At 30.9% G+C, this 15,002-nt stretch overlaps 1 protein-coding gene across 2 annotated transcripts in view; it reads right to left on the bottom strand.

Annotated features, from left to right (window-relative positions):
* LOC145286136 (uncharacterized) overlaps positions 1 to 15,002 on the bottom strand; it is a 539,596-nt gene that overhangs the window by 91,319 nt on the left and 433,275 nt on the right. For both annotated transcript variants that reach the window (XM_080134856.1, XM_080134858.1), the window contains one exon: positions 12,533 to 12,576. In XM_080134856.1, coding sequence (XP_079990982.1) covers positions 12,533 to 12,576 — 44 coding nt within the window. The remainder of the gene's footprint in view (positions 1 to 12,532; positions 12,577 to 15,002) is intronic.

Below are 15,002 nucleotides of genomic sequence, written 5' to 3'. Positions count from 1 at the left end.
TTACGAAAAAGCAATTATAAAATTATTGCATACATTAAAAAACTCAATTTAAGTTTTAATTTTTAAATTTAATCATATTCTATATATAAATATAATAAAGTCTATTTTTCAAAGTTTGTCAAATGTCAAATTTCAATCACAGAAATTATCAGCGTATTACAAAAAAGAAAAAACACAAAAAGAAATTTCAATCGGTTTCATAGATAACTAATTTTATTTAGCATGATATTTTTTTTAGTATCACACTTTACCAAGATTCACTATTAATTTTCATTGGATAAGCAATAGAGATGATTATCTAATAAAATAACTCCATTTGCTAAAAATGGAAAATGCAAAATGGTGTCTTAATTTGCTGGGTAAGTCTTTAATTTACCTTTACAAATTTACATTAACATTTTATTTTAATAATTAAATTTAATATATATTTCATTCATTCAAATATACATATGACTAGTATGTCATTCCTATATTCATGCATAAAAAAATTGAAGTATTTACATAGTTATTTCTGGTTTTAACTATATAATTCCTTTGAAAGACACAGATCCATGATTTATTACTGCGATTATATACAAATCAAAAATTTTTTAAAAAAATGTTGAAATCTTTACACTTGTTATTTCTAACTTTTATAACATTTACTTTTAAGCAGAACAAAAACAAAACATGATTCATTGCCATGCTAATATACTGCCAACTAATTTTCTATACTTGAAAAGGGCTTAAATCATTTGTGTGTATTTCTCAATATCATAGTTGATAGGCAAATGCTTACATATGCATTCAAAATTGTCTTATTTCATTAATATAGCAATACACGTGAAAAAAACTGAAATTGTTTAAAATATCTTAATAATGGCATACATAGAAAGAGCTTGATAATCTAAGAATTTTTAAAATCTAACCAAAAACAAGTTATGACTATTTTTGTGTCTCGCACGTTTAAATATTTTGCCCGTTTTAAGATTGTATGTGTTTTGTCACATTTTTTACACTACTTTTTCAGTAAAAATGCTATATCTTTGTTAAAATACAAGATTAAGCAATAGAATTTAAGCAATTTACTTTTGTGCAAGGTATCCAAATAAAAATCTCCAGAAATTAATGGCTTCCAGGTAATCTGCAGTTAATGCACATATGTTGTAATACCATAAAAATTTCATGTATGCATTAAAAATAAAGTTAGAGAACTGAAAGTTGAATCGTAGTTTGGTTTTACAGCATATTAATCTTATTTTTTCTTTGGTTATTTAATACCGAGTTTCATAATTTGGATTTTGTTTTTTGTAGTTATTTTAATTTATTCAGTAAATCAAGAGGTTTTTTTTTATTTTGCATCATTAGGTAATGTTTTTTTTTTTTTTTGCATAAAGTTGGATTGAGTTAAAATTATATTCTTTTATATAGATTTACTTTTTTCAGAAATGTTAGTATTTTGTTGGAGTTTATTTTTTTAAATAGTTCTTTCATATTGTTGACATTGTAATAATTTTGCTGGATATGTGGAAGATCACCACAATCCAAAAGAAAGTGTTTTACCGTAAAAGGTTCTTGGCATGCTAAACATTCTGAAGGGTCTTCTTTTTTTTAGCAGGAAAGAGTGGGTTATGTGTGTGTGTGTCCTATGTGACTACGGGACAAAATCACTTCCTTTCTATGCGATTTTCTGAAATCTAGTAACCGTTCTTCTATTGATTTTGAAAAGTTTGTTATTTGGACAGTTATTCCATTGTTCTTGCCATTTATTCATAATGAGATTATTTATTAGTAGATCAAATGTGGAATTTTTATATTGCTTATATTGAGTTTTAATACGTTTTTTGGCAGCGATGTCAGCTTTTTCATTGCCCTGAATTTCAAAATGACTGGAGATCCAGCAGAATTTGATATTCTTGTTTTGTGAAAGAGTATGTATTCTTTGTAATAGGTTGATGAGTAACAGGTTATTTAAGTTTTGGTTCTTGAAGGATTTGAGTATTGATAGGGAGTCTGAAAAAATTATAAATTTGTTATGGGTGAGGTCAGTAATGAGGTCTAGAGCTAGATCTATAGCTGTGGCTTCGGCACTAAAAACTGAAGCATAGTCTGATAGTTGTTTCTGTAAGGTAATGTTATTGGGTATGACTCCGCATCTAGTTCTGTTGTTGTCTTTGGAACTATCTGTGTAGATATGCTGATGGTTTGGGCATTTTTCCTGAATGTTAAGGAGTTTTTCTTGATAGGTTAGTGGATGAGTTTGATTTTTAAGGAGCTTCTTTAGTTCAAAAATAATTTCAGGCTGTTTTAGTAGCCAGGGTGGAAGGCTTAGTTGGTTGACATCATGAATGTTGGTGATTGTGATACCTGCGTCTTCCATTAGTGGTTTCATATGGAGACGAAAAGGTTTTATAGCTTTTACTTTTTGGTAATTTGGATTAAAGGTACAGTTATGGGTTGGATTTGTTGGTTGTGATTTTTTTCTATCAGAGTAATCTAATGAGTTTTCAATACAGTTGTAAGCAGGATTGTTTGGGCAAGAGAGAATTTTGGTCAAGTATTGCAAGGCTAGTTTGTCGCGTTGAATTGGTAATGGGGGTTTGTTGGCTTCTGCATAAAGACTATTGATGGGAGAAGTTTGGAAGGCTCCCAGTGCAAGCCCGAGGCCCTGATGTTGAACAGTGTCTAATATTTTTATGTATGACTTTCTGGTGGCACTGTAAATTGAAGCTGCCATAATCTAGTTTTGATCACACTAGTGATCTATATAATTTCAATAGGGTTTGTCTGTCTGCTCCCCAATCTGTGTAAGTAATGACTTACATTAGCTGAAGAGTTTTGTTACATTTATTTTTTTAGATGTTTGATGTGAGGGATGAATGTAAATCTTTTTTCTAATATTGACCCTAAGAATTTATGTTCAACTACAACAGGAATCTGGGTATCATCTAGTTTAAAAAAAAAAAAAAGGATCTGGGTGCAGTTTGCTAAGCTGACAAAATGCATGCATTTTTTTTTTTTTAATGGAAAATTTGAATCCATTCTTAGTTGTCCATTTTTTTATTTTGTCAATGCATTGTCGAAGTTGACGCTCAATTATGTGGATAGGTCTTAAGCTGTATGCAATTAGGAAATCACAGACATATAGAGAACAATCCATGCTTTGGTTTATGCATCCAATGATATTGTTAATTTTAATAATGTTACCGACAAAATACTTCCCCGTGGGACTTCCATTTCCCGTTCCTTTATGCCTAAGAGGCATGCTCCTACATGGACATTAAATAGTCTATTATTGATGAAGTTGCTTCTTTGAGATCTTTCATGATAACATACCTCCATATGGTATCATAAGCCTTTTCAAGATCAAAGAAAATAGCAGTTATATACTTTTATTTTTTTTGTATAAATGAATTTCTGATAAAAGTTTCTAATCGAATTAAATGATCTGTAGTACTCCGATGTTTTATGAAGTTGAATTGAAAGTTGGTTATTTTATTAATTTCAAAATTAGTCTAGTGTTTACCATTCTCTCCTTTGTCTTACACAGCTTGTTAGAGCTATAGGGCGATAATTGGAGGGGGTCATATGCATCCTTTCCTGGTTTTGGTATGGGAATGACTGTGGCTTGTTTCCATATAGCTGGAAGATTGCCATTGATCCAGATGTCATTAATAATGGAAAGTAAATACTTTAATGGTTGATCTGGTAGTTGTTTTAGGAATTCATGTTATCTCATCTGATCCCTCAGCTGTGTTATTGGCATTTTTTTTAATGAATCCTTTAATTCATGAATGGTAAAAGGTTTGTTATATTCTTCCTCATTATTACTTTTAAAGTTCAATTTGTTTTTTCTGATTCCTGTTTAATAGTCTGGAATTTTTTATTGTAATTTTTGGATGAAGAATTATTTGCAATATTATCTGCAAGCATGTTGGCCATATCCTTTTTTTGGGGTCATTTTGTTATTGTTTATACAGAGGTGGTTGAGAGGGGAACTGGTGTTTTTTTTTCTATTTTCAGAATCATATTCCATATGATTTTGTCTTTGGTGTTATTGATTTTGGGCATAAAGTTCTTCCATGATTTCCATTTGGCTTCTTTTATTGTTCGGCATGCTTTAGCTCTGCATATTTTAAAGTTGTTTAAATTCTGAGTAATTGGTTGGTTGTTGAATTTTCTTAATGAAGCACGTCATAGCCTGATAGCCTTTTTGTAATCATCATTAAACTAGGGCTGATTATACATGGTTGATTTTTTTTTTAGGTATGCATTCCTCAGCTATTGAGATGATGGTACCTGTAAAGTGAGCGATCAGGTCTTTCTCGTGTTTTCCAGGTAGGAGTTAGTGTTTGCATAATAATTTGAATTCCAGTTAGCTTTTGTAAGGTTCCAGTGAGAAATTTTTTAGGTTATTTCAGGACCAAAGTGTTCTAATGTTATTGGGAAGTGGTCACTTCCTCAGGTATCCACGTGCACTGTCCAGTTGTAATCTATAAAGATACTAGGATGACTTATAGAGAAGTCAATTGCCGACAACAAGTTTGTAGCAGAGTGAATAAACGTTTTTTTTTGTTATTATATATACATAGGTTGTTGCTGTTAATATTTTCTAAGATTCCTTTTCTGTCTGTGTCTGAGCATCCTCAACAAGCATTATGACTGTTAAAGTCACCTAATAAGATGTGAAGGAGTTGGTTGATAAGTTTTTCTATTTCTGTTTCATTTATGACGTTGTTTTGGAGGTAGATAGATAGAGCAGATTCTGTGTAGGGTGTTTGTGACGGCAATTGCCTGTAAGTTAGCTTGTAGATTTATTTGGCTTTGTGCTGTGTTTTTGTTAATGAGAATGGATGTTCCTCCAGAAGCACTATTTGGGTTATTTTTTTGTATTCAGTGAAGCTATGGAGATTGATATTTTCAGATGGTTTTAAAAAAGTCTCTTGTAGGCATATTATTGTAGGGCAGAGATCGGATATTAGTAGAACTAATTCATTCTGGTTGGCTTTTATACCTCTGCAATTCCACTGCATTATTTTGTTGGTCATAGTTTAATTTTTATGTATTTGATTTCCTTTTGTGTTATTAAGAATAGGGGTGTTTTTGTTTTCTACTATTCGATTGGGGGGGGGGGATCTGTCTTCTATTTTCATTGTTTCTAAGGTTTTTAAATTTATTCTGGTCTGTAGTTTTTGTATTTGAGTTAATAGACTGTTTCATGCGCGTTTATATATTTATGAGCTTTTTATCACTAGTGGATTTGATTTGTTTCCATGGCTTCTGTTTTTTTTTTGCATTCCATTGATTTGTTAGCTTTTATGATGGATTTATCTCTGTTTTAGAGGTTGAGTGAGATCGTGGTTTGGTTTTTGTGAGGCTGGTTTTCTCCAAGGAATTTTTCCCATTTATTGTTTTTGTCTGTTTAGATGCTTTTGTAGAGTCTTTGTTTTTTTGTTTGTTGTTATCTGTTTTTATATTAGAGCTCTTGTAGGGGATTGAAAGACTCCTTATTGTTGGTATTCTGCTCTTCAGAGTTCTCCATCTCCAATATTTTAAAGCTATTGGAGAGGGGAATTTGTGGGTTTATTTGGAGTTTTTGTTTAATTAGGTCTGTTTCTGGTTTGTTTTTAGGATTTGTTTCTGGTTTGAATCATTTCTGAGTGTTGTAGTAGGCATTATTTGATTAATGTTGATTTCTTTTGGGCTTTTTTTTTTTTTTTTTTTAGGATTTCAATTAGAGCTCCAATATTAATTTGAGGGAATCTTGGTAGTTTGTTTGGTTTGGTTTTTGAGTGGTTTCCGCATAAATGTTTGTTTTTTGGATGGAATTTACAATTTTCCTTGTCTCTGGGAAGGAAATGTTTTCCTTGTATTTCACCTCCACAACTTCTTTTTCTTTTTTAAAAATCTTTCAAGTTTTGGAATAAGCCAGGTGATTTTCATAACAGTTTGGACATTTTATTTCATTTGGGCATTCATCCTCTGTATGCTTAGGTTCCTTTATGCTACATTTTTTACATGTTATGTACCATCTACAGGTTTCTTTATGATGCCCAAATTTATGGCACTTGAAGCATCTTAGAGGGGTTAGAATATAAGGTTCAACTTTTCCAATTATGTATCTGATTTTAATTTTCTGTCGGATTGTGGGGGTATTAAAAGTCAGGATGTACGTATTTGTGGGTATGGTTTGACCATTTCTTTTGATGTTAATTCGAGTATGGTCAATTACCCCTTGTTTTTTTAAAAGCTGTTTTGATTTCGTCGAATGTTGCCAAGGGTAGTTCCTGGCTTCTTACGATGTTTTTTGACGTGTTTAATTTTTCATGGGCAAATACCCTACATTAATAAATGTGGAAGTTTTTCCTTTTCAAGAGATTGTGAGCATATTTATAATCATCTACTTCGATCAGAAGATTGCCATTTTTAATTTTTTTTTTTTACCGTTTTTGACGTGCAAATTTGTGTAGTAACTTTTTCAATCAAGAACAGTGATAGTTCACTGATTTTTCCCCCTTCTAAGATTTCTCTTACTAGGAATCTTGGGAAATTTTTCTTTTCTATAAATTCTGGAGAGCTGTTTTCTACCAATATGGATTCTAGCTCACTGTCTGAGTTAGATACATCAGAGTGTGTTCTTTTAGTTTTAGCGTTATTGATTCACTTTGAGTTTTTTGAGTGATTTTTCAATTTCCATATATATTTGGTTATTTCATCTTTCTTACTCTCCACCCTCCTCGGAGCCCAAATGTGGGAGATGTTAGGGGGAAAACCCATTCACCCTTTCATCCCAAGGATACAAAAATAAATACAAATACTCAATCAGTTGAGTTTGTGCCATCATTTTCTGATTCCTCCTTTAGTTTCATTTTTCCAGTTTTATAGAAACATTGAGTAGGGAGCAGTTGTGTGGTTTTATCTCCTTTTTCAGCCACGTGTGAATTTTTTTTTTTTAAATGTTGTAATTGACATTTGTCAGTGTAAGTGTTAGGGCTTGACATGACTAGCCGATTGATCGGATTGGGCTTCTCCAACCTCTCATTTAGTCGAGATAAGAGCCAAAGTGGTGTGTTGTAAGGTCACAACTTTTTTCCCCTCAGGTCATGGACTGCTCAACCTCCAGGATCCCAGCCTGACATTGCGGGTCGCTACCTACGGCCAACAGGTAGCCCCTTTGAGGGACTTTTACCCTCTGCAGGGGTATAGTCAGCATATTCTGACACCCCACCGATGGAGCTTAGTAACATTTGGTCGATTGGAAAAAAACTTTTATCCTTCAAGTTGTTTATCTTTTCAAATGTTTTATTAATAGATTTTTAGGTTGTTTTTAATTACTTCCTCCATTAATCATAATGCTTGGTTTTGCGTTCTTGGTGGATTTTGTTGTTTTCATTCTCAGTCTTGCAGTACATGATTGAGTTTTGTAAAGGGAAAGGGTTATAGTATTATTTGGTTGTATGTTTTAAGTTGGAAAGCCAGTAGGAAAGTGGGGGTGTAGAAGAAACGAAGGGAGGGAAGGGAGGGGACTGTTGTTTTTGTTTTGGGCTTTGCAGAAAATGACTTAGTTGTGCAAATAATTAAAAAGAAAAACAAAAACAGAAAGGTGTTAATGTAGGTACATTTGTGTCAGGGAGTCATCTTCCGACAACCTGATCTGGTTGCACTAGCTTTGAATTGTAGTAAATTTTATGTGCAAGAAACTGAAGCCGTATACCAGTACTGCTTAACAATGAATATATATTGTAAGATTTCTTTGGTATTATTGTAGATTAACACCTGCTAAATCGCCCCCACCTGCCTCTCTAAAATTTGATTCTCCGCTTTTTAAGCAATTACATATGAACACACTGAAAAAACTTTGCAGAAATAAATTAAAAAAAAATTAATAAATAAATTTAATATAAAAATAATCTTAGATTTTAGGTCCATTCTAACGTTTTATGGCAGTTAACCATTTTTTTCTAAGGGAAATAAATCATGTAAGTTTTAAAAAAATTTTTTATTTAGACAATTGTGTTTTTAAGAGGGTCTTTGTAGGAGAAAAAGGCTTGCCATCCATACTTTGAGTTAGTAGTGTAGGGCTAGTGGCAATTATGTGTGAACAACCTGAAAACTTTGTAAAAAGAAAAAAACAAACAATTATTTTATAATGGGGGATTAGTTTTACATATAAATTTAATGTGAACCAATCCACCATTTCCAGGCCATTCTAGGATTTTAAAGTAATTAATTTATTTTTCTATAAGAGACAAATTATGTGCGTTTTTTTTTAAGAGGGTGCAAGTTTTTTTTGTTTTTTTTTTAGATGATTATGTATGGTTTTGTATGGTGGAGGGGCTAGCCACTTGTACTTAGGGTTAGTAATAGTTATAAAAGGGTTTTTATTTTGAAGCAGGTGCCATTCGGACTTAGGTTAGTTGTAGGGTTTAAGGAGATGTTTTTCAGTGTGGGACTTCTAACTCAGCTTTTAGTTTAATGGTACAAGTTCAAGGGAGGCACTTTTAGGAGGTGGGCTTGTCACTCAGACCTAGATTTAATGGTAGTATAATTTTATATCTAGATAATTACTTTTCAAATTGAAAAAATATATCAAGAAAACTGCTCTAAAAGGTAAGAATGGTTTTAAGACAGTTTGCACAGTGGGGGAGGGGCTAGCTACTTGTACTGAAATTTAAATATGAAAATGGTCCTCCTACTTTAAATTATTTTTGTTATTTTTTTTCTTTCTTTTCCCACTGTCTTTTTTTAAGATATTCACACATAATCGTCTAAAAGAGTAGAATCTTATGCATTTTTTTTATTGGCAGCTATAAAGTTATTACTACAATTAAAGTTTCAAAGTTACAATATATCTGAAAAACAATATTATTTTAAGGAAATTTTATAAAAAGAATCACAAATCGTATTTATTTCAAACAAAGTTGTTTTTTTTGTTTTTTTTTTTTTTTTACAAAAACTTAATTCACAAAACTCCCTGATTTCAAACTAATAGCCATCAGCCGACAATGCTTAGGTTAGAATTAACTAGTTTGACTTATTTACTTTTGCTGAAAACAAATTACAATTTGGGGGGGGGGGGATCTTATTTTAAAGCATTGCATACCAAAAGAGAAATCAACACAGAATTATCATTTTAACGCATAAAAATAATGAGATAACTGTGCATAAAACCGGATCCTAATTTTTAAACATGCCAGCAGGTGGTGCCTGCATCTGTCAATTGAGGTATGGAAGCACAAAATGGATACAATTTTCAAATATATTTTATGTTTATTTTTCTTTCACCATATTAATAATAAAAATATATAAAAATACATAAACATTTTTATCAATTAATATTTTTATTATAAAGATGGTGAAAAAAATTAACATAGAATATATTTGAAAATAGCATTCATTTTGTGTTTCCATACCTCAATTGACAGACACGGACGCCGCTTGCCAATGCGTTTGAAAGTTAGGGTCTGATTTTATGCATAATTACCAGTAATGAAAACAATTTATTCGTTCATTACTTGGGGTATGAAAAATATTTTTAAAAAATGTTCAAAACATCTCATTTTTAAGTTTAATTTTCAAGACAAAGAGGATAAAAAAAACAAAAAAACAAAAAACAGCAACAAATAGACAAATTTCTTTTGTACCCTGACAATAAATGAGATAGATGATTTTTTAAAATTGTTTTCCATGGTTCATGACTAAATTCTTTATAAGGGAATGATACTAAGCTTTTAAAAACCACAGGGTAAAAAAAAAAAAAGGTCTGATACAAAATGTTCATTTCATAGTCTTAACATTTTTATCGTTACTTTCTTAAAAACTCTTCAAATAAATCATGTAGATTATTTATTAAAGCATGTGAATGGATATTCATTTCTAAACAAAATCGTAGTATTTTGAGGACTTAAAGAGTTTTGGTTTTTAAAATATGACTATTTTCATAGAACTACCTTAAAATCTTGAAATATCCAAAGCATTTTTATGATCTATGAGCATTGCTAATTAATACAAACAATTCCATCAAATTACAAACAATACATTTAAAAAAAAAAATAATTAAAATCTAAATTACAACCTTGCTAAACTAGAAATTTTTATAAAAAAAAATCCCTCATAAATACCTTCTCATTAATAAATCATAATAAAAGTTCAATATTTTGTGACTGTCCAATTTACTTTTAAACTGCAAGCAAAAATACCAATGAATTTTGACAATTAAATATGGATAACTTTAGATAGTATTTTAAATCCTTTATGTGTAATTCTAAATATCACATGCTTCTTTATTAATACTATTATAAAATAACTTTACATATCATAAATACTAGTGTATAAGTCAATGGTCATTTTAGGTATTACCTATGTATAAGACAAGTTAAATGGTCCGTCTGATGGCTCGTTTTTGCACAGATAATTTTCTTTTTTTTTTTTTTTTTGTAAGACATTATGAATTGTTTCTCGGCATCCGCGAGCAATATGTGCATTTATGCAAGTATAGTATATTCGATTTTCATATATATAAAACCAACCTGCTGCACATTTACATGCATAAAACGCAAATTTTGCTAATCAGACATTCTGATCAATGACATGCTGTAGATTCCAGGCAGAGTTACTGTTTTTAGACATAATTTATATCATGTACCATAATAACGTAAATGCATACAGTGACAAGCCGTAATATACTCTGTGATGGTTTGAAAAGAATTTCAAAGTCTTTAAACTGTTAAATAGAAAGCCATTTTGAAACCATTTATATCTAACATGTTTTAAAAATAGAAATTAACAGAAAATTACCAAAACAAATCACTTTTGGTCCAATTAATAGGTTCATAATCAAACTATGTTGTAATAATTAAATTTAACTTTTAAAACTTTATTAAAACATAATCTAGTACAATATATAGAGAAGAAATCAAAAATCCAAAATAAAATAAAAAATTCAAAATGGTTTGTAGTTGTCTTGTGCAAGACTATTTAATTCATCATGTGATAAATGGTGTTTTAAAGTTTCCTTGTTCTAAAGTAGCTACCATCCCAAGACTTAAAAGTATAGTTTATCCTATTTCATCCATGAGGAGAAAGGAGAGATGGATTCATATTCTTTCTAAGAGGAGTAGTGAAATGATTGAGCAGCTCAAACAGCACTAATAATCCACAGCACATAACAATTGTACTATGAACATTTCAATCAAACTGGTATATGGTTAACTGATGATTATGATTTCTGCCTAGAACATTTGTCTTCTGGGGTGTCATTTCAAGTAAAAATAAAATTTACTAGCAATAATTTTAGTCAGAAATATTTTGCTTTTTTATGGAAATAATTTTTTCTTTTAAATTTTCTAACATTTAGAAACAAGTAGACATTTTGCATATTTTAAATCCTAAATAAAACAAGTGGATAATATCATTTAACTTGGTAAATTTACTAAATAGCAAGAAAAATATAATTTTTTTTTTTCAAGATTACTCTTTTGTTCTGTTGGGTCTCAATTCTGTTTGTGATAAGTTCTATAAATGTACATTTAATGCTAAACAGATGGAAACGTCTTTGGTGCTCTGTCCACATGGTGGAAGATTTTATCAGTCAAGTATCAGCAATTGGACACTCATGTCTGTAAGTAATACCATAGTTTGCAATCTTTTGAAGATAAATATTTGACAAGTGTTCTTTAAAGATTAAATAGTTGTAGAAATCTCACACGGAAACTATTAACTAATATCCAATTCTATCTAGGGCAGAAGTATAATTTCCAAAATGTTTATTAACAAATAATATTCATGCTTATATAAAAAAGCAAACTACTAATACAAAAAAATAAAACAGTTAGAAATGATGACACTGATTAATATTTTCAAATTATGCAATTATGTAGTCGTAAACTATAGATACAGGAAGTATATGAATGCTTTCTCATCTTATGCTTTAGAAAAGTTTCAAAACTAGGCAGTGATGAGAACTAGTGATGCCACTGCTAAAACAGGCTCCAGAAACAGAAAAGGTTGTTTTTCCGAATATATTTCTTTATTTTACTTCAGTTAGTTTTAAGAGATCAAGAGGCTCCCTCCTGGAGCTAACACTTGACTCCATTATGATTTAGATTTATATCAGAGGACTCTTAAGAATAGATGCTGTTCCCTTTATGACTGCTATTTGTGTTTCTTGTTCTTCCAGGGATTGCTTCTAAGTATTTCTGAAGATTCTTTTTTATTAAGCCAGTTGCTCCTATCACAATCAGTATAATGTTTATTTCTTTCAGAGACCATGTCGTTTTTAGATCATTTTTTAGGTCCTGATATTTTGTTTTTCCGTTCAGCTCTATTAAGGCCAAAATCATTTAGGACTGTGACATTGATAATGAGCGCAGTTATATTACAATGTTTGGCTTGATAGCCTTGTCTTATGTATCTAAGTTAGAGGCTTTCAGCTATTATCATGCGAGAAGCATGACACCACTACTTGTTCTAGCAAAAAAAAAGACAGACACGATTCTATAAAATTACTAAATATGTCAGTTGGAAATAAATTTTTATATTAAAATGTACTTACCATCATCATCAAGAGTCAAGATTTTATTTTCTGTAAGAGCTTTTCTAGAAACAAAAAAAAAAATTGAGATTAAATTCACTGGCAATTTAATTTTGGTCAAGATGTCAAATATATTTTTGTATTGATTTTGTGTCTCTGAAACTACACTTGTATTTAAAGACAATTATATAGATTTAATACAACTGCTAATAAATATTCTTAGACATGACATACAATCTTAATATTATTTCTGTTGAGTTCTAGGTTTCAATTTAGACTAAAATTAGATGATTTCAAAACTGAAATTAGTTTCTTCAATCAAGTCAAATTTCTTATGTATTGATTTGAATAATCACAATTTTGTTATTTATTCATAAGTAATAGGACTGGTCAGCTGATTGTTTTTATATTATCTGTATATTATTAATTAGTAGAGGTTCCCAGCGTTGCTCAGATGTATGTAAGTGATGTAGTAAGCCCCCCCCCCAAAAAAAAAGTGGTAGTAGCCAAGGGAGAGGGGGATGAATCAAAACAACAGTAGGCAGTCCGGGTGGAAAGAGGTGTTGTTAAGTAAAAAAAAAAAAAAAAAAAAAAAGTGGGAGTAGGCAGACAGGCAGACTTGAACCTGTAACACGAAGGAGGTGGTGTAGTAAGGACCCCCCCCGGGGGGGGGATCAAAACAACCATAGGCAGCACGGGTGGTAAGAGGTTTAAAAAATGTGGTAGTAGGCAGGCTGGCTAAAACCTGTAATGCGAAGGAGAGAAAAAAAAGGTTAAAGAAAATGTGACATCTTAGCCGATGTCTCCATGGCGCAAACAGAAGTCCTGAGCATTAGAATTAAGCGTAGTCAATCCAACCAAGACAATAACTTTGCAAAAATGTTGACGCAAAAACCTACCCCTTCTGGTAAAAAACTGCCAAGTGAAGGAATTAATGTTTTTGGCCAATTTTTCAAAACGATATTGATCTGATCAGGGTCCGTCTGTGAGAATTAGTTTGTAATTTCAAATAAATCTTGCATGAAATTATGTCAATTTTAAACCCAAAATTATCATAACCTTTGAACTACCAGGAATATTTGGAGAATTCAAACAGCACTGAACTCCATTTACAGCCAAACATGACTAAAGAACCTGTAAAAAAATCAACTGACAATGCCAAATATAATTTGTCATTTAAGAATGATACTGCTCATTTTGACATTAACATGAATGTTTAAATATCCAGATATATATATATATATATATATACATATACACACACACACACATCAGTATTGCATTTCTTATTACTTTATAGCTTGGACTAGATTCACATGTGCTTCCTAAGGATTTGTATTATTGCTGACATTTTTTTAATTTCAAATTAATTTTTCAGATTTAAAATGAAGGTAATCAGACACTGTTTTTGCTGACAGTGAAAATCTCAGGTATGCATTCGATTTTGTAGACAATTCAGTTTAATAATGGTCTATTTCTTCAAGAACAAGTTTGATGCTCTGCTAGCCACTAAAAAAAAACTATTGTTAAAGCACAATTGATTTTGTGCCCTCATTTTTTAATAACTTTTACAACCAGTTATTAAGGAGACAATTGCAGTGAGATGAAAAAGAAATGGAGACATCACTATCCATTGAGCAGAAACTTACTTTGTATCAACAAAACCAGACTTTGGCTGTGTACTACTAGGATCTGGTGAGTGATATTGTGTTATAATCTGCAAGCAAAGAATGGGTCAACTGTAGTGCCAAAATGTTTTTAATTTTGTTTTCTTTACTCTTACACTTTTTTTTATAAGAATTTCACATTGACTGAACAATCAGCATAAAATTCAACTAATTCCAATCTTGCTTGGATACAATCATCAGAAAATATTCAAGTCTTGCTCGTCAACTGTTTACAACATCTACCTTAAAATAAACATTTGTTGAGAGCAAGGGTTCCCAACCTTCTTTTGCTTACAGATTTCCTGAGACATATTTTATCATTCATGAACCTCATATATGCATATATCAGGGTTTTTTTTTTAATCCATGGTCTCTATGTTACATCAAACATATTTTACACAAATGTTGCTCTCTTGTCCCACTTTAAGAAAACAAATGACATACATTGCTATGGGAGGACCTCGCCTAGTTGCCTTTTATTTCATGTCAAATACAAAATAAATAAGCACTATTTACACAAGTTAAAAGCAATTTTAAGCAATGTATTCAAATTTCTACTTTTCATAAAGATTACTAAGAAATGTCCACACCTAATAATTCGCACTCAATTTCTATTCTCTCAGTAGAATGTTGGAGAAAATCAAACAATAAAAATAGGCCAAACTTTTATCTAACACTAGAAAAAAAAAATCGAAATCAAATGCTATTGAAAGTAACTTAAAATAAATAAACCATAAAAGAAACAGTTTCTTGGCTGAATGCATTCCTATTTGGTGAATACTCAAAATAGCTATGCTCACAAGTTCTTTAATCTAAGATATTTT

This window comes from Euprymna scolopes, chromosome 10 (genome assembly GCF_053919585.1).
Source record: "Euprymna scolopes isolate OS-2025 chromosome 10, ASM5391958v1, whole genome shotgun sequence".
Lineage (NCBI taxonomy): Eukaryota > Metazoa > Mollusca > Cephalopoda > Sepiida > Sepiolidae > Euprymna > Euprymna scolopes.
The sequence above is the reverse complement of the archived record's forward strand: the minus strand, read 5'-3'. Positions and strand labels throughout refer to the sequence as shown.